The 20,627-nt window shown below is 48.0% G+C and overlaps 1 protein-coding gene across 1 annotated transcript in view; it reads right to left on the reverse strand.

The window, feature by feature from the left end:
- Positions 1 to 17,454, reverse strand: part of LOC149431416 (uncharacterized) — a 75,107-nt gene extending 57,653 nt beyond the window's left edge. Inside the window, exons 1-2 of the mRNA XM_089665622.1 lie at positions 17,418 to 17,454; positions 16,963 to 17,156 (exon numbers count right to left, since the gene is read on the reverse strand). Of these exons, the coding sequence (XP_089521748.1) occupies positions 16,963 to 17,156; positions 17,418 to 17,454 (231 nt within the window). The remainder of the gene's footprint in view (positions 1 to 16,962; positions 17,157 to 17,417) is intronic.
- Between the last annotated feature and the right edge of the window lie 3,173 nt (positions 17,455 to 20,627).

Genomic DNA, 20,627 nt, shown 5'->3' on the forward strand with positions numbered 1-20,627 from the left:
GGAGGGAGATGGAAGGGCGAGGGTGGTGGAGGGAGATGGAAGGGTGAAGGGTGGCCGTCCATCAGCAGGTAGCAGCAAGCAGAACTACCAATTTTAAAGCAGACATAAGCAATGGATTTACAAAATGCTACAGTAGGGTCTCTATGATAGAAGACCTCTATGTCTCCTCTGTTATTAATGCTTCTCTCGGCCTGTAAACATTTTGCACACGCACCCTCGCATGAGCAGCTCGTGTACAAACCCACCATAATTCAATGTCAGAAGAGACCTGTGTGCATAGGTGGAGTCATGCCACCCCGGCCAATCAAGATGGCTGAAAATCTTAACCCATAAGACAACCAGGTGAAGAATACCCAAAGATACACATACTCCGCATACTTGCACACTGAAGCCCAAATGTTCTTAACCTCCCTAGCGGTCTGATGATGTCAGTATTTCTGTGCTCAAGCGGTACTTTTTTTTGCATTAGAAATATGTATTTGTTATTGTAGGCCTGTAATTTTTAGGAATAACTCCCTGAAATCTGTCCGGACAAGAGTCTAGTAAACATCCCGGGGAGGATAAAATTTGAAACACAAAATCATAATTATAATTTAATAATCATAAAAATAATATAATAATAAATGTAATTCAATAATATAATCAAACCAAAAACACTGAAATGTGAAATATAGCGCCAAGTTGGCCCATCCACTGAGCTCAGTCGCAGAATTCGTTTTCAGTGTCTGATGAGGAATTTCCCCCACCAATCATTATCACTCAATTCTGCAAGTGGTTCTGATTTACTATCGCTGTTCTCTAGCCGGTCTAAAACCGCGTCTGACCTAAAGGGACGCTTTTTGGACGCTTCTCAGTTTCCAGGCAGAAAGGGCGGTAAAAATGCAGGCAGGGCGCCGGACAAAGCATTCGGGGCAACATGTATGTGAAATAGTTTGATACAGGAATGTTATACTATGTGATTTTAGTGTATTTAGTGAATGTCACTTTTACAATTTTCAAATTTCCCGCCAGTTCCGTCCCCTGTACGTCCCGACGTCGCAGGAAACGGAACCCGAAAGACAGATGCCGGGGACACTGCAGGGGGGACATCGCGGGAGCGCAGGACAAGGTAAGTGCAGAAGAGATCCTGGAGCAACGCTGCAGTGTAGCTGTCAGGAATGGACTTGCCAATAATGGTGGGATTCACCTGCCTTGTGGGCTGCAGTACCAGGGCTGGCCAGCGGGGCTCTCAGCAATCAGAGACTCACCCCTGCAATCAGCCAAACACCTGAAGCTGATTGCAGGGGTTGTATTTAAGGAATGGCCAGACTCACAGTCAAGGCCTTAGTGTGTGTTTTTCCATGGGCCCCTGTACCTTGTATTCCTGTTCCTGTCTGACTTGTTGCCGACCCTGCCTGATCCTGACCTCTGCTGACTTCTCCTGCTTGATCCCTGGCTTGTGACCCTGACCATTCTCTGCCTGACCCTCTGTACCGCGCTGCCCGTGAGTTACTGAACCCAACTTGTGACCCCGACCACTCTCCAGCCTGTTCCTGGTACTCCGTTTGCTACTGACCCGGCCTGCCTGACTACTCTTTGTATTGTATGTATTGTTATCTGTGGGTGGTTTGTTTGTTTGCACTGTGTTTGTTTAGTTTTGCACTGCGTTTTGTATTGTTAGTCTTAATAAATTATATTGTTTATACCATATCTGAAGCCTGCGTTTCCCTGTGTCAGTCCACACACTCTGGTCATACCGAGAGCCCTGACAGTAGCTCGGGGGGGGGGGGGGGGGGGGTATTTGGGGGGGTTACCGCTTGTGGTGCTGAAACTTTACCCCGAGCTACACTCAGGAATACAGCCAGGGGGGTTAAAAAGAGAACTTCCATTCCCTGTGCCACCATCTTTGCTGGCCTGGTGCCTGTACAATGTGCCAAAAAAAAAAATATATATATATATAAAAATAATAACATCCAAATGTGAGGAGGTGACGGTCTGCTTTAGGCACCATCTGATATAAAGCAACTAAAGGGTAACAAGGCAAAGAGAATGGGTACAGAGCGGGGGTACAGAGCGGGGGTACTGAACAGCGATGTGCCAACTTGGCGCTCTATTTCACATTTCAGTGTTTTTGGTTTGATTATATTATTGAATTACATTTATTATTATTATATTATTATTTTTATGATTATTTATTAAATTATAATTTATGATTTCGTGTTGAAGTTTTATCCTCCCCGGGATGTTTACTAGACTCTTGTCCGGACAGATTTCAGGGAGTTATTCCTAAAATTACAGCCTACAATAAAAAAAGACATATTTCCATGCAAAATAATGTACCGCTTTGAGCACAGAAATACTGACATCATCAGACCGCTAGGAAGGGTAATACAATACTACACTATAGACTACTGTTGGCCCCTGTGGTCAGCTATTCCTCATAGGAGAGGGGCCCCTGCGGTTCTGGCTGAGCATCCCTTGCAGAGGCGTCATGCCTGGACCCAGATGACACGTGCTGATATGATGACTACCAGTAGATGTCCATCTGACAGAGGTGGTGGATTCCATATTGGATCACTAAACAATATTTCACCAGGATTGCTGTACTTGTATCCATACGGACAATTATATTAAGGGGCACTCTGATGGGCACGTTATGTTAAGGGGCACTCTGAGGGGCACATGTTATATTAAGGGGCACATGTTATATTAAGGGGCACTCTGATGGGTACGTTATATTAAGGGGCACTCTGATGGGCACATGTTATATTAAGGGGCTCTCTGATGGGCACACGTTATATTAAGGGGCACTGATGGGCACACGTTATATTAAGGGGCACTCTGATGGGCACACGTTATATTAAGGGGCACTCTGATGGGCACACGTTATATTAAGGGGCACTCTGATGGGCACACGTATATTAAGGGCACTCTGATGGGCACACGTTATATTAAGGGGCACTCTGATGGGCACACGTTATATTAAGGGGCACTCTGATGGGTACTTTATATTAAGGGGCACTCTGATCGGCACGTCATATTAAGGGGCACTCTGATGGGCACATGTTATATTAAGGGGCACTCTGATGGGCACATGTTATATAAAGGGGCCCTCTGATGGGCACGTTATATTAAGGGGCACTCTGATGGGCACATGTTATATTAAGGGGCACTCTGATGGGCACATGTTATATTAAGGGGCACTCTGATGGGCACATGTTATATTAAGGGGCCCTCTGATGGGCACGTTATATTAAGGGGCACTCTGATGGGCACATGTTATATTAAGGGGCACTCTGATGGGCACGTTATGTTAAGGGGCACTCTGATGGGTACATGTTATGTTAAGGGGCACTCTGATGGGTACATGTTATGTTAAGGGGCACTCTGATGGGTACATGTTATGTTAAGGGGCACTCTGATGGGCACATTATATTAAGGGGCACTCTGATGGGCACATGTTATATTAAGGGGCACACTGATGGGCACATGTTATATTAAGGGGCACTCTGAGGGGCACATGTTATATTAAGGGGCACTCTGAGGGGCACATGTTATATTAAGGGGCACATGTTATGTTAAGGGGCACTCTGATGGGTACGTTATATTAAGGGGCACTCTGATGGGCACATGTTATATTAAGGGGCACTCTGATGGGTACATTATATTAAGGGGCACTGATGGGCACACGTTATATTAAGGGGCACTGATGGGCACACGTTATATTAAGGGGCACTCTGATGGGTACTTTATATTAAGGGGCACTCTGATGGGTACTTTATATAAGGGGCACTCTGATCGGCACGTCATATTAAGGGGCACTCTGATGGGCACATGTTATATTAAGGGGCACTCTGATGGGCACATGTTATATTAAGGGGCCCTCTGATGGGCACGTTATATTAAGGGGCACTCTGATGGGCACATGTTATATTAAGGGGCACTCTGATGGGCACATGTTATATTAAGGGGCCCTCTGATGGGCACGTTATATTAAGGGGCACTCTGATGGGCACATGTATATTAAGGGGCACTCTGATGGGCACGTTATATTAAGGGGCACTCTGATGGGCACGTTATATTAAGGGGCACTCTGATGAGCACATGTTATATTAAGGGGCACTCTGATGAGCACATGTTATATTAAGGGGCACTCTGATGGGCACATGTTATATTAAGGGGCACTCTGATGGGCACGCTATATTAAGGGGGCACTCTGATGGGCACATGTTATATTAAGGGGCACTCTGATGAGCACATGTTATATTAAGGGGCACTCTGATGAGCACATGTATATTAAGGGGCACTCTGATGGGCACATGTTATATTAAGGGGCACTCTGATGGGCACATGTTATATTAAGGGGCACTCTGATGGGCACGCTATATTAAGGGGCACTCTGATGGGCACATGTTTTGTTCAGGGGCACAGACTGTCAGTCTCCGTTCCCTGCTCTGCCCCTCCAGCCCTCACTGGAGCGCTGGGCTGTGAACAGGAAGGAAGCCGCTGGCTCAGGCTCGCAGCAGATCGCCGAGACGCTGGGCCAAGTGCCGCTCTAGACTCAAACTTGGGATCTTTCCCGCCTGGACCAGCTCAGTGACATCAGACGCTTCAGCCGGCTCTCAGCTGAAAACGGGTCGCAGGAGTTCAGAAGGAACTGCACTCCTGTGATCCACAGGACATCTAGAGTGAAAAGAGCTTTGGCTGTACGTCTCCTTTAAGGATCACGGGGGGTCTTTATTGAATTTTTGAGTAGGCGACTGTAACTCCTGTCGATGCTCCCTTTGCCACATGCCTGATGAAGGGGTCCTGCGAGACTCCGAAACGTTGCCTTTGCTGAAACCACGTGATCGTTCATGAAAACTTTTGGACCCGTATTGGTGATCCTCAGTGTGCTGATGACATTCTCCCTTGCTTTGCCACTACAGGACACAGTAGAGAAGTACAGTATCTATTTTGAATTTTGAGGATGAATTACATCACAGTACAGGCAGCTCCTGAGGTCAGTGAGGGTTTGTTTAAAGTTCTTTTATTGTCTAAGAATAAACAGTTTAAGGTTCATAGTCTGGGTACAGGTGCACTTTAAAACCATATTCCTCAGTGTAAACTTTTAATCTAAACTCCTTTCTCCTCCTGCATTGTCCCCCCCACCGAGAAGCCGCTGGCTCCTTGCCCTCAATTCTTTCACCTTTTAAGAAAATACCAAGATTCTTGAACTCTTGCACAGAAAGATTCAATTTTGTTTGTAGATTGAATCCGGTGTTGTCGTAGGCTGTAAATCTCCTGATATTGCAGCCGTGACACCAGCGGTAGAAAAATGTCCAGTGTCAAGTGACGGCCTTTTTGTCAATGAAGTCAGAAAAGAAGAAAAACGAGGTTGGACTTCATTAGTGATCTGACGGAGAGGGGGGGAGGGGAGGGCTAACATACAGAAGAACGATTCAATCTGCTTTAGGAAGGATATTAAAAGAAGACGGATATAATGTCAGCTCAAGAGGGAAGCCAAAGCGCAGTAATTCCTTCATAAATACAATCACATCACGAATGATATCAGTCTGACACTAAAAATATTATCAGCTTCTGCTTTCAAAGTAGATGAGCTCCCATCTTCGGTTCTCATTTTCCCCAAAGCTTTCAAAATGGAATAACGTCCATCTGATACAATGAAACGGGAGGATCTCCCTTCAAACACGAGCAAACCAATATAAACATGGTGACCATTTTATTGATGGAAAACTCGTTTTACAACCAATAAACCACAAGCGAACGGTCACAATCATACTGAAATAACCATCAGCCGGTATTAGAGACGTTCTCTACACCGGCGGTCTCCAAACTGTGGCCCTCTGCTTGCTTTTATCTGGCCCTTAGGGCAATATTTCATCCACTTAAACCAACGATGTAGCAGAATTCCCCTCCCCCCCCCCTACTGAAACCAGTGATGTGGTACAATTCCTTCCAATGATGGGGCCCAATGACTGCATAGAAGGGGCACAATTCTTCTCAATGACACCAATGATGAGGCACAATTCCTTCCAATGATGGGGCCCAATGACTGCATAGAAGGGGCACAATTCTTCTCACGACACCAATGATGAGGCACAATTCCTTCCAATGATGGGGCCCAATGACTGCATAGAAGGGGCACAATTCTTCTCAACGACACCAATGATGAGGCACAATTCCTTCCAATGATGGGGCCCAATGACTGCATAGAAGGGGCACAATTCTTCTCAACGACACCAATGATGAGGCACAATTCCTTCTAATGATGGGGCCCAAGGACACCAATGAAGGGGCACAATTCTTTCCAAAGACACCAACGATGGGGCACAATTCCCCTCCAATGATGAGGCCCAATGACAGGGCATTATTCTTCCTAATGACGCCAATAGGGCATGCTTATTCCCAGTGATACCAATGACGAGGCGCAATTCCTCTCACCGACACCAGAGATGGGGCATTTGTTTACTCCCACTGATGCCAGGACATTTTCTACTCCCAATGGCTACAGTCTGCCCCCCACCTAAAGTCTGAAGGACAGTAAACTGGTTCTTTGTTTGAAAAGTTGGAGACCCCCCCCGTTCTAAACCAATCCACACTATATGACCCAAGTGTCTAGACCACGTGTCAAACACAAGGCCTGTGGGCTGAATCCGGCCCTCTAGGCCATTTCATACGGCCCTCGCAGCCAGGGCTTTTTCCCAGCCCGACCGTGGTGGAAATCTGTTTCACCACCTTCGCTCTCGTCCCCCCGCTCAGCTTTTCTCTTGGCGGCTCACACAGATTGCTGCCTGACCTGCATGCACTCACAGCGGGGCATGGTGGGGACATATACCAAACCAATGCTCTCTCTGCAATTGAGAGAGAAGCGGGATGCCTACACTGTCGGGAGGTACTAGAGCCAAACTGGGTAGGTGAGATTTGAGGAAGCTTTTGGTGGTGGTGGGAGATGAGGGCTGCAGAGGGAGATGCATGTAGGGGGTGGGGGTAGTGGAGAGTGGAGTCTGAGCCAAGCTTTGCTCCCCGGTAAAGTCCTGACGGCTCCGCCCCCCGGTAACGTCCTGACGGCTCCGCCCCCTGGAATCGCACTGACGGCTCCGCTCCCCGGTAACGCACTGACGGCTCCGTTCCCCGGTAACGCACTGACGGCTCCGCTCCCCGGTAACGCACTGACGGCTCCGCTCCCCGGTAACGCACTGACGGCTCCGCTCCCCGGTAACGCACGGACAGCACTGGTCCCCAGTAATGTACGGACAGCACTGGTCCGCAGTAATGTACTGACAGCACTGGTCCGCAGAAATGTACTGACAGCACTAGTCCCCAGTAATGTACGGACAGGACTGGTCCCCAGTAATGTACTGACAGCACTGGTCCCCAGTAATGTACTGACAGCACTGGTCCCCAGTAATGTACTGACAGCACTGGTCCCCAGTAATGTACTGACAGCACTGGTCCCCAGTAATGTACTGACAGCACTGGTCCCCAGTAATGTACTGACAGCACTGGTCCCCAGTAATGTACTGACAGCACTGGTCCCCAGTAATGTACTGACAGCACTGGTCCCCTGTAATGTACTGACAGCACTGGTCCCCTGTAATGTACTGACAGCTCTGCTCCCTAGTAATGTACCGACTATACTGCCAGCTCTCCTTCCGTCTTTTGAAGATGAAACGCATAGGGTAGCTACAGCATGTGCCATTGCGCAAAGGACAGCGGCCATCTTGTTGGTTTGAAACCTCCTATTTTGTGACATACCAAATCCACTTTGAGCCATGTGAGTGCAGTGAGTATATAACAAATGGGAAAGTTTGTTTTTACCACACAATGAGGTGTCTCTTTTTCCTCTTCTGATTTCTATGTTCTTGAAAAGCAACTCTTTGCTTTGGTGGAGCAATCTATTTCCCTGGGAGTGTCCGAGGATTGGGATCCTGGAAGTCCGGTTATGCCATTATGATACATGATCAATTTCTGATTGTATGACTTTGGTGGTCAACATCAAGCGGTAAGAGGCTGGATGTGCTGGTTGGAGGTGGAGGAGAGCATCTTTTGGCACCACTTCATGGTTTGTAGGCACACTAAAGGTGGTTTTAACTGGCTATCTAGTGGACATTTTCTAAGGACTGCTTTGGAGTACGTTCATGTTGTTATCTGTTGATATGTTTATTTTTATACTTTTTGTTTTGTATGTAATGAATAGTGCTGCACTTTACACTATGATTTAAGTCCAAGGAGTTGCATGATACCTTCAGGGCTTATCTCTATTACTTATACCTGACAGGTTTATTGCACTAACACTCACGGTGAGAGAGCTGCTATGCCCACCCCTCCCCTCTATTGCCAATTCATAGAAGCCTTTGTATTTTATGAATGTGTTCACATAATACAAAGGCTTCTGTGAATGGACAGGTGAGAGGCAGGGACAGCAGCTGCATGAATGTGTTCACATAATACAAAGGCTTCTGTGAATGGACAGGAGGTGAGAGGCAGGGACAGCAGCTGCATGAATGTGTTCACATAATACAAAGGCTTCTGTGAATGGACAGGAGGTGAGAGGCAGGGACAGCAGCTGCATGAATGTGTTCACATAATACAAAGGCTTCTGTGAATGGACAGGAGGGGAGAGGTGGTGACAGCAGCTGCAGCGACTCTCCTGTTCAAGATGAGGAGCTCGGAAGCATCAGCATCACTCTCTCAGAACTACAGGGAAAGCCGTCTTCTAAGAGTACTACAAAGCAGTCAGATATAAAAAGAGCTAAGCCCAGGAGGTGTCATGCACCTCGCTGGACCTAAATGATTGTGTGCCTGCATTTTATTTTTTTTTTTATAAAACAGTTGAATTACAGGAACTCAGCTTTAAAAACAAGTTGGCAATGACCTTTAACCCTTTAAAAAAAAAAAAGGTAGAAGTTTGAATTTTTCTTCTGGTAAAAATAAGCTATTTTCCTTTTAATTGGAATTTTTTCATTTTTCGTATGTACACCGACTGTGGGGAATGTGCAGTGCAAGATGCAAAGAATGGGGCCAGTTGCCAGGCTCAGTGCATATGGACAAATGTTACATCATCATCATGGCCACATGAATGTGAGGTCATATGAGGAAGAGGACGGTGAAAGGAGCGATGATGGGAATGGAAGAGCGGTCATCTCGGGAGAAGGACAAAGCCGGAGCTTAGTCTGCCATAGTGTGGAGTACGCTGTACATGAGGATGGAAGAGCGGTCATCTCAGGAGAAGAACAAAGCCGGAGCTTAGTCTGCCATAGTGTGGAGTACGCTGTACATGAGGATGGAAGAGCGGTCATCTCAGGAGAAGAACAAAGTCGGAGCTTAGTCTGCCATAGTGCGGAGTACGCTATACATGTGAATGGAAGAGCGGTCATCTCGGGAGAAGAACAAAGCCGGAGCTTAGTCTGCCATAGTGCGGAGTACGCTATACATGTGAATGGAAGAGCGGTCATCTCGGGAGAAGAACAAAGCTGGAGCTTAGTCTGCCATAGTGTGGAGTACGTTGTACAGGAGGATGGAAGAGCGGTCATTTCGGGAGAAGGACAAAGCCGGACCTTACTCTGCCATACTGTGGAGTACGCTGTACATGAGAATGGAAGAGCGGTCATTTCGGGAGAAGGACAAAGCCGGAGATAGCCTGCCATAGTGTGGAGTACGCTGTACATGAGGATGGAAGAGCGGTCATTTCGGGAGAAGGACAAAGCCGGAGATAGCCTGCCATAGTGTGGAGTACCTGTACACGTGATCGAAGGAGCGGCTGGACCCGCAACCATGCTACAACTCCACTTTAAAGGACTTGGGAAAAACAAGCGCACACCTCTTCATGATTTCATTATAAACCCGAGGCATCAGCAGCATTAGTATGCACCCAGTCCAGGTACCCATAACAACCCATCCAAATGTACTCTGATGAAGTCACATCAATAGGAGACCATTCTGATTTAGTTGCTACGGCTACAATTTTCACTAAAAGAGGATGTCTGTACCTTCTGATCAGCAGTCCGCAATTAAAACATTATTTGATCGCCTTTCTGCTGTTTACAGATACCTTTTGCCTGAAGCCTGGACTTTGCTGCAAAAATCAAGGTCAGAGGGGTTCAAATGGTAATGAGATGCTGCAGCTGGAATCTATACCACACAGGAGACCTACAGCAACCGGGACTGCATATGATTAAAGGTATACTACGCGCACTCCAACAAAATCTGTAATGCGCAAGCCACTTACATGCCGTAAGAAATGCAGTCTATGCTTTCCAGAGCAACGTACCCTCCAGAAAAACTCAAGATCTGATGAAGGACACTTCCTTCTATGGGGGTGGCTACATTGCCTTGCAGGGTTTTATCTGAGCTCCAATTTAGAATCCCCTACATGCGTGCTTCTGACAGGACTACAGCCACATAAAAAGACACAAACACACGCAGGCAGGCGGTGTTCTTCACACGTTTGCTGCTCTATCTACCAGCTTGGGATTGACAGATGATCCCTCTATGCCCAGAGTGTCAAATTCAATTTCATTGCGGGCCCTCAAAGGGCATTGGTTGCCCTCAAAGGGCGGGTTGTATTTGTGAGAATATAGAAATGTATCTACTCTTTTTCATATTAAATAATTGCCTCTGCATTCTATTATTCCTGGTCTTAGCAATAAATCAGGACTTAAGCTGTGAACGGCGGGTGAAGACCGGCAGGGTCCACTCACACTTCCGTGGCAGATGATGCAAGTCTGAAAAGGAGGGTCATACACCACCGGTATCAACCCCAGGAAACTTTGTTGGAGACTGCTTAGACAGAACATGTTCCATCTGAGCTGCCTCCAATAAAAGGTTCTTGTGGATGATACCAGCAGTGTGCAACCCACCTTTTCAAATGGCATAGAATTGTAATACTCTCATAATTATTATAAGCAGATGTCAAGAGCCCCCACCACCACCATCAAATGTCAAAATCCCCCCTTACCACCAGACATCAAGAGCCCCACCACCACCAGACGTCAAGAGTTCCCCCCCTCCCCATCTAATGCAAAGAGCCCACCCACCACCATCAAATGTCAAGAGCCCCACTACCATCATCAGATGTCAAGAGCCCCACCACCACCATCAAATGTCAAAAGCCCCCCTTACCATCAGACATCAAGAGCCCCACCACCATCAGACGTCAAGAGTCCCCCCCCCACCCCATCTGATGCCAAGAGCCCACCCACCACCATCAAATGTCAAGAGCCCCACCACCATCATCAGATGTCAAGAGCCCCACCACCATCATCAGATGTCAAGAGCCCCACCACCATCATCAGATGTCAAGAGCCCCACCACCATCATCAGATGTCAAGAGCCCCACCACCATCATCAGATGTCAAGAACCCCACCACCATCATCAGATGTCAAGAACCCCACCACCATCATCATCAGATGTCAAGAACCCCACCACCATCATCAGATGTCAAGAACCCCACCACCATCATCAGATGTCAAGAACCCCACCACCATCATCAGATGTCAAGAGCCTCACCACCACCATAATCATCAGATTACAAGAGTCCCACCCCTCCCCCGATGCCAAGAGCCCACCCACCACCACCACCATAATCAAATGTCAAAACCACCACCACCATCAAATGTCAAGATCACCACCACCATCATCAGATGTCAAGATCACCACCACCATCATCAGATGTCAAGAGCACCACCACCACCATAATCATCAAATGTCAAGAGCCCCACCACCACCACCATCAGATGTCAAGAGCCCCACCACCATCATCAGATGTCAAGAGCTCCACCACCACCACCATCAGATGTCAAGAGCCTTCCCCCACCACCACCAGATGTCAAGAGCCTCCCTTCACCACCACCATCAGATGTCAAGAGCCTCCCCTCACTACCACCATCAGATGTCAAGAGCCTCCCCTCACTACCACCATCAGATGTCAAGAGCCTCCCCTCACCACCACAAGAGTCCCCCACCCTCCCTAACAACACAGTGCACCTCCTTTAGCTTATGCTGCTGCTGAGAAGCTAGGGGCAGAGCTGCAAGCGAGGTTTGAGGGCCACATGAAAAGGCCTGGAGGGCTGCATTTGGCCTTGTGTTTGACACATGTGCTCTAAGGGATCTTTCCAACTGGACGTACCGGGAAAGAGGTACAAATAAAAGATCGAATGCTAAGGGTTAACCGCTCATTTAATCGAGAGGGTAAGGAATGGGGGGGGGTACTTACCTTATCCCTCAGTCCAACAGGCTTCCCCCTATTATAGCCACTCCTCTGACAGGGATGAACTCTAGGGTTGTGCCGATACTAAACATTTGCATGAGTACTCTTGAGGTGCGACTTGAACCAATACAAAATGAACAGGCTGAAATCACACCGCAAAGAATCGAATGTGATTGGAACAGCAATGCTGCTAGCAATAATCGCATGTCAAATCCGACAGCGCTGTCGTACTCAAGTTGATCAATTTGGGTACATTCAGCCTGCCCATACATGATCCTACAGAACCAGCAGAGATTCGAACCGTCTATGGCCAGCTTAGGTGATCCCCAGGTATGACCACAAAGCTTCATCCACACTTCTCTTATAAATGTACTTTCAGTTACAGAAATCCATGAAGTGCTGCAAATCAAACGTTATAGTAAAGTTTAACAATTCAAATGCCATACCAGCCTGCCTCATACACACTGGATCAATGGAACACCCGAGTAATAGGTTCATAGGAAAATGGAATGCTCTAAATGTGGCCCTCTGCTGCTGGCCCCACCTCAGATTAGCACCACCCCCCATTCACACACCTATCAGCTTTTTCAACCCCTTGGTGCCAAGCGTACACATTTACATGGCCTCCCACTGGACTGGGCTTTTTTTTTTCCGTAGGGCCACATATATGCGTATGTGTCCTTCTGCTGGGAGCGCGCCACACAGCACAGAGACCAGGGTAACACTGCGAGCGCGCCGTACAGCACAGAGACCGGGGTGACACTGGGAGTGTGCCGTACAGCACAGAGACCGGGGTGACACTGGGAGTGCGCCGTACAGCACAGAGACCGGGGTGACACTGGGAGTGCGCCGCACAGCACAGAGACCGGGGTGACACTGGGAGTGCGCCGCACAGCACAGAGACCGGGGTGACACTGGGAGTGCGCCGCAAAGCACAGAGACCGGGGTGACACTGGGAATGCGCCGCACAGCACAGAGACCGGGGTGACACTGGGAGTGCGCCGCACAGCACAGAGACCGGGGTGACACTGGGAGAGCGCCGCACAGCACAGAGACTGGTGCGACACTGGGAGCGCGCCGCACAGCACAGAGACCGGGGGGGACACTGGGAGCGCGCCGCACAGCACAGAGACCGGGGCGACACTGGGAGTGCGCTGCACAGCACAGAGACCGGGGCGACACTGGGAGTGCGCTGCACAGCACAGAGACCGGGGCGACACTGGGAGTGCGCTGCACAGCACAGAGACTGGGGCGACACTGGGAGCGCGCCGCACAGCACAGAGACCGGGGCGACACTGGGAGTGCGCTGCACAGCACAGAGACCGGGGCGACACTGGGAGTGCGCTGTACAGAGACCGGGGCGACACTGGGAGTGCGCTGCACAGCACAGAGACCGGGGCGACACTGGGAGCGCACAGCACAGAGACCGGGGTGACACTGGGAGCCCCAGGTTTCGTATTAATGATCGGGACCTAGAACTACCGGTTCTGGGTTACCCGAGTGCTGTGATAGTCTCTGATTGGCTGTCACGCTGACCAGTCACTGTGAAGGCCGCTCCTATGATTCTCGCTCTGTGAATGGAGAGTAAATATACATTGTATCTCTCTCTCCTCACAGGGGGAAATAAACAACTGTGTGTAAAAATAAATCATTTAAAAAAATAATGAAGAAAAACCTTGAGCAAGGTTTGATCTCGGTCAGTGCCAGGGCTAGTGTTTGTGTCAAGGTCAGGGTCAAGGTCAGTGTATTTTGGGGTGGATTTTTTTATTTATTTTTTTCTAATTAGCATCAGTGTGTTTTAGGAAGAATAAAAAGCAAAAAAAAAAAAAAAGCACCATGAGCACTATTGTTTCTGGGACTGTACTCCGGGTACAAACACCCACATAGGAGGTATCACTGCAATCGTCAGGAGGAGGAGGATTTATTTAAGTTGTCCTTTGGTGATAGGTTATGGTACAAACAAGAAATTTACAGCTACAGTTTTAATTTTTTTTTACTTTTTTTTTACTATCGTAGGCCAGTTTTCCTTTGATAATAAAAACAAAATCAGGAGATATCCATCACCATTCACCACCAAATGAAAGCCCCCATTTGTCCTGAAAAAAACGCGGTATAATCCACCTGGATATACAAAGTTGCAAAATTGTGCTTAGGCATTAATGTTTAATTTTCCCTTAGGAGTGGAGGGGTTAAACGGTGATTGCAGAAAGCTGAAGAGATCTATGGTAATGGCGGGCTCTCCATGGCGGACATGTTTAACCCCTTCCCCCCCGAGGGTAAAACAAATATTAATGCCTAAGCACAATTTTGCAACGTTGACCTGTGTCAGTAAAACCGTCCGTATCATCACAACTACTTCGTACATCCAGGTGGATTATACTGCATTTTTTTTTTAAGGACCAATTGGGCTTTCATTTGGTGGTAAATGGTAACAGATATCTCCTGATTTATTTTTTTTTTGTTATCAAAGGAAAACTGGCCCAAAATAGTAAAAAAGAAAAAAAAAATTTTTTATTTAGCTGTGTTTCTTGTTACTACCATAACCTACCACCAAAGAACGACCCAAAATACGTTTTCCAGCTCTTGACGATCGCAGCGATACCAAATATGTGGATGTTATTTGGTGTTTGTACCCGGAGAACGGCCCAGAAACAATAGTGCGCATTTTTTTTTTTTTTTACCTAAAACACACACCAATTAAAAAAAAAAAAAAATCATGACCTTTGACCCTGACCTTTTGACCTAAACACTTACACTGGCACTGAACTAGTTCAAACCTTCATCTAGGTATTTTTTTTCTTTATTTTTTAATTTTTTTTAACCCCTTCCAGTCCGGACGCTTTCCCCCCCTTCCAGTCCGGACGCTTTCCCCCCCTTCCAGTCCGGACGCTTTCCCCCCCTTCCAGTCCGGACGCTTTCCCCCCCTTCCAGTCCGGACGCTTTCCCCCCCTTCCAGTCCGGACGCTTCCCCCCCTTCCAGTCCGGACGCTTTCCCCCCCTTCCAGTCCGGACGCTTTCCCCCCCTTCCAGTCCGGACGCTTTCCCCCCCTTCCAGTCCGGACTCTTTCCCCCCCTTCCAGTCCGGACACTTTCCACCCCTTCCAGTCCGGACACTTTCCACCCCCCTTCCAGTCCGGACACTTTCCCCCCCTTCCAGTCCGGACACTTTCCCCCCCTTCCAGTCCGGACACTTTCCCCCCCTTCCAGTCCGGACACTTTCCCCCCCTTCCAGTCCGGACACTTTCCCCCCCTTCCAGTCCGGACACTTTCCCCCCCTTCCAGTCCGGACACTTTCCCCCCTTCCAGTCCGGACACTTTCCCCCCCTTCCAGTCCGGACACTTTCCCCCCCTTCCAGTCCGGACACTTTCACCCCCTTCCAGTCCGGACACTTTCACCCCCTTCCAGTCCGGACACTTTCCCCCCCTTCCAGTCCGGACACTTTCACCCCCTTCCAGTCCGGACACTTTCACCCCCTTCCAGTCCGGACACTTTCCCCCCCTTCCAGTCCGGACACTTTCCCCCCCCCTTCCAGTCTGGACACTTTCCCCCCCTTCCAGTCCGGACACTTTCACCCCCTTCCCCCCCAGGCCAATTTACAGCTTTCAGTGCTATTACACTTTGACAATTACGCGGTCATGCAACACTGTACCCATATGAATTTGTTAGCATTTTTTGAGACAGGTAAAGCTTTATTTTGGTGGTATTTATTCACCGCTGGGATTTTTTTTTTTTTGCTATGTAAATGAAAAAATCCCAAAAATTTTTTAAAAAAGGTGTTTTTCTTATAAAATTTTGCAAATAAATAGTATTTCATTTCGTTATCTTTTTAGTAAAAAAAAAACAAAAAAAACCCAAATTAGTTTATAACCAAAAATTATAATTTTTAAACTTTTTTTTACATATTGTTTTTTAATTTCTTTATATTTCTCCTTCTCTCTGGCTGCATTCCTGCAGCCGTTGAGAAATACTGTGAGAGCTGTGATTGGTCACAGCTTGTCACATGGTACAAGGCTGTTGTGAATGGCCCTGTACCATGTGATCATTCACAGATTTCACAAGTAGTAAGCAATGTCAGAAGTGACATCTTGCTTACTACTCTGCATGTGATCACTGATTGGCCAATCAGTGATCGCATGATCGGGACCTTACACAGAGGTTCCGTCTGACGATCGGTGTTCCACTGTGTCGCGGTGCTCTCAGAGAGCGCACACAAGCAGGTAGACCGTTTATAAACATCCACCCGCCCCTGCACTGCCACCGTCCGGCCGTTTATATACAACGGTCGGACGGGAAGTGGTTAAACAAACTTTTTTTTCTCTCTATGCCAGGAGTTGGAGATACAATGCATCTCTCTCCTCCATTCATAGAGTAAAAAAAAAAAAGCGATCATGTGACCCAGAAATGGGAGTCCTGATCGTTAGAATGGGACCCAGGGCTCTCAGTGACACCCCGGTGTGTGTGTTGGGTGTGCGCAGTGCACCGCGCTCTCAGCGCAAAGACAGGTACGCAAATATACGCCCCCCACGGCAGAAAGCCCAGATCTGTGAGGCCGCCTGTTTGTGTGACGTCGGTGCGAAGGGGTTAAACATCTGGCTAGTGCCGGCTCTGAGCAGGGCAAACCTGCTGGTTTCTGGTGGAAGTACAGGTACAATTTCCCAGTGAGGGGGGGGACCGTCTGATGCATCAGGGAACATGTGCCTCCATTAATAATGGGGGAGGGCTTTAAGAATTTGGGGAGCACTGCCTGCCCGGCTCCGGTATGATTTGTACCTCAATCTGCTTCACGGCCTCCTCCTTCCTGCGAATCTGCTCACGGTCCTCTTCGGTGATCTCGGACAAATCCTGCTCTTCACTCTGCTTCTGCCACTGATCATCACCACCATTAAAGATCTTCTCATCATCCGCAAGGTTTGAAAACGGAGTGCGGGGGCTCTGAAGGAGAAAAGAGGAAAGGGGGGGATGACCTCCGTGTGACAAGGTCCATACACACAATAGAACCACAACTCACAGAATATATAGAAGACCGGGCAATGCCTTTCCAGGATTTGATCTTTTGGGCTGAATAGTACAGTTTAGCGCTGAAATCATTTTGTTATATTTGTGCGGGAAAAAAAATCCTGAAATTCATACAAAAAAAATTCAGAATTTTCAACTCAAAAATTCAATTAGCAGACAATCTCCTGTGTTGTTTGCTTGTGCTGCAATGAAACCTCCAGCAGTATTACCAGTCCTGCCCATTGGACTACAGTACACCTCCCGCATGTTATAAGGTGAGGGCAGTTTAGCAGAGATGCAGCGATATATCGTTCACCGGAAATTAGCAGCAAAAAAATAGGGTTATCATTTTTAGGGAAAAAAAAAGGTGCTGATAATAACGGACTCCAAGGCAAGGTCATGGCCCATTGACTTCAAGCCAAAGTCGCGGCCCACTGACCTAAAGGCAAGTTCGCGGCCCATTGACCTCAAGCCAAGTTCGCGGCCCATTGACCTCAAGCCAAGTTCGCGGCCCATTGACCTCAAGCCAAGTTCGCGGCCCATTGACCTCAAGCCAAGTTCGCGGCCCATTGACCTCAAGCCAAGTTCGCGGCCCATTGACCTCAAGCCAAGTTCGCGGCCCATTGACCTCAAGCCAAGTTCGCGGCCCATTGACCTCAAGCCAAGTTCGCGGCCCATTGACCTCAAGCCAAGTTCGCGGCCCATTGACCTCAAGCCAAGTTCGCGGCCCATTGACCTCAAGCCAAGTTCGCGGCCCATTGACCTCAAGCCAAGTTCGCGGCCCATTGACCTCAAGCCAAGTTCGCGGCCCATTGACCTCAAGCCAAGTTCGAGGCCCATTGACCTCAAGCCAAGTTCGCGGCCCATTGACCTCAAGCCAAGTTCGCGACCCATTGACCTCAAGCCAAGTTCGCGGCCCATTGACCTCAAGCCAAGTTCGCGGCCCATTGACCTCAAGCCAAGTTCGCGACCCATTGACCTCAAGCCAAAGTCACGGTCCATTGACCTCAAGCCAAAGTCGCGGTCCATTGACATGAAGCCAAGGTCGCGTCCCATTGAGCTCAAGCCAAGGTTGCGACCCATTGACCTCAAGCCAAGTTCGCGGCCCATTGACCTCAAGCCAAAGTCGCGGTCCATTGACATGAAGCCAAGGTCGCGTCCCATTGAACTCAAGGCAAAGTCGCAGCCCATTGACCTCAAGGCAAGGTCGCGGCCCATTGACTTCAAGGCAAAATAATGTCCCATCAACTACAATTCAAAATCATGTCCCATTGACTTCAATGGAAAAATCTTCAATTTAATTGTGTGTATATATATATATATATATATATATATATAATTTTATTACATTTTTGGCCCAATATTTGTGTGTTACTTAAAATATAAGTTAGTTCATGTTACTGGATTGTAGTTTTCAAATTCATGTTAATTTAAATTCATGAATTAAAAAGTTGAATACAATACAATTATATATAAAAAATATATTTAAAGGATAAGCTCACCTTTGGAACATGTTTCACCTGTTTTTAGAGTGTAACATGTAACATGTTCCCATAGCTACCACCCCCCCCCCCCCCCAACAGATAGCAGGGAGACGTTTCACCTAATAAATGTTGAAGTACATAACAAGTTGCATGGGAGGAGGGGAGGAACGAGCTGGAGAGCAGGAGGTCTTGGGTAGAGTGGAGAGGACGGCTTGGGTGATGTGGGGAGGTTGGTAATGTAGCTGGGGGCAGAGTTGCGGTCAAACTCCAGGCTGTATAATCGTGAATGCTGATTGGATTTAAGGCGATGTGTATTTGTGTAATGGAAAGCGGGTGTGGCCTAAAGAGACTAACACCCTATTGCAAGGTGTGCATAATTATCAGGCAGTTTCTTTTCCTCGGGCAAAATGGGCCAAAAAAATAAAAAAAAATATTTAACGGACTCTGAAAAGTCAGAAATTGTAAAAGGTCTTTCAGAGGGATGCAGCATTCTTGATATTGTGGCGGGATCACAGAACCACCAAATGTTTTGTGGCAAATTGCCGAAAGGTCACAAGAAACGTGTTGAGAAACAGACGCAAATGAATTGCCAAAGATTTGAGAAGAATCAAATGTGAAGCTCCCAGGAAGCCATTGTCCTCCAGTGCTGTCATTTTCCAGGACTGCAACCTACCTGGAGTGGCCAGAAGTACGAGGTGTTCAGAGCTCAGAAACACGGCCAAGGTGAGGAAGGCTGAACCCCGACCACCACTGACCAAGACACTGAAGTACGAGGTGTTCAGAGCTCAGAAACATGGCCAAGGTGAGGAAGGCTGAACCCCGACCACCACTGACCAAGACACTGAAGTACGAGGTGTTCAGAGCTCAGAAACATGGCCAAGGTGAGGAAGGCTGAACCCCGACCACCACTGACCAAGACACTGAAGTACGAGGTGTTCAGAGCTCAGAAACACGGCCAAGGTGAGGAAGGCTGAACCCCGACCACCACTGACCAAGACACTGAAGTACGAGGTGTTCAGAGCTCAGAAACACGGCCAAGGTGAGGAAGGCTGAACCCCGACCACCACTGACCAAGACACTGAAGTACGAGGTGTTCAGAGCTCAGAAACACGGCCAAGGTGAGGAAGGCTGAACCCCGACCACCACTGACCAAGACACTGAAGTACGAGGTGTTCAGAGCTCAGAAACACGGCCAAGGTGAGGAAGGCTGAACCCCGACCACCACTGACCAAGACACTGAAGTACGAGGTGTTCAGAGCTCAGAAACACGGCCAAGGTGAGGAAGGCTGAACCCCGACCACCACTGACCAAAACACTGAAGTACGAGGTGTTCAGAGCTCAGAAACACGGCCAAGGTGAGGAAGGCTGAACCCCGACCACCAATGACCAAGACACAGAAGTTGAAATGTCAAAACTGGGCCAAGAAATATCTGAGGACAGATTTTGCAAAGGTTTTATGGACCGATGAGAGGGACTCTTGACAGATGGATGGATCAGTAACGAGCACAGAGCTCCACTTTGACTCAGACGCCAGCAAGGTGGAGGTGGGGTACTGGTATGGTCCGGTATTATTAAAGATGAGCTAGTAGGACCTTTTCGGGTTGAGGATGAACTCAAAAATCAACTCCCAAACCTCCTGCCAGTTTTTAGAAGGCACTTTCTTCAAGCAGTGGTGCAGGAAAAGTCTGGATCTTTCGAGAAGACCATGATTATATATGAAGGACAATGCTCCATCGCATGCATCAACATACTCCATTGTGCGGATAGCCAGTAAAGCCTTAAAAATGAAAGAATGACATGGTCCCCTTCCCCACCTGACCTAAACCCAACTGAGAACTTGTGGGCCCTTCTTAAATGGGAGATTTACGGTGAAGGAAAACAGTACACCTCTCTGAACAATGTCTGGGAGGCTGTGGTTGCTGCAGCACAAAAAAGTTGATCATCAGCAAGAAACTG

This window comes from Staurois parvus, unplaced genomic scaffold (assembly GCF_062004578.1).
Source record: "Staurois parvus isolate SC_StPar_1 unplaced genomic scaffold, SC_StPar_1.0 ptg002274l, whole genome shotgun sequence".
Lineage (NCBI taxonomy): Eukaryota > Metazoa > Chordata > Amphibia > Anura > Ranidae > Staurois > Staurois parvus.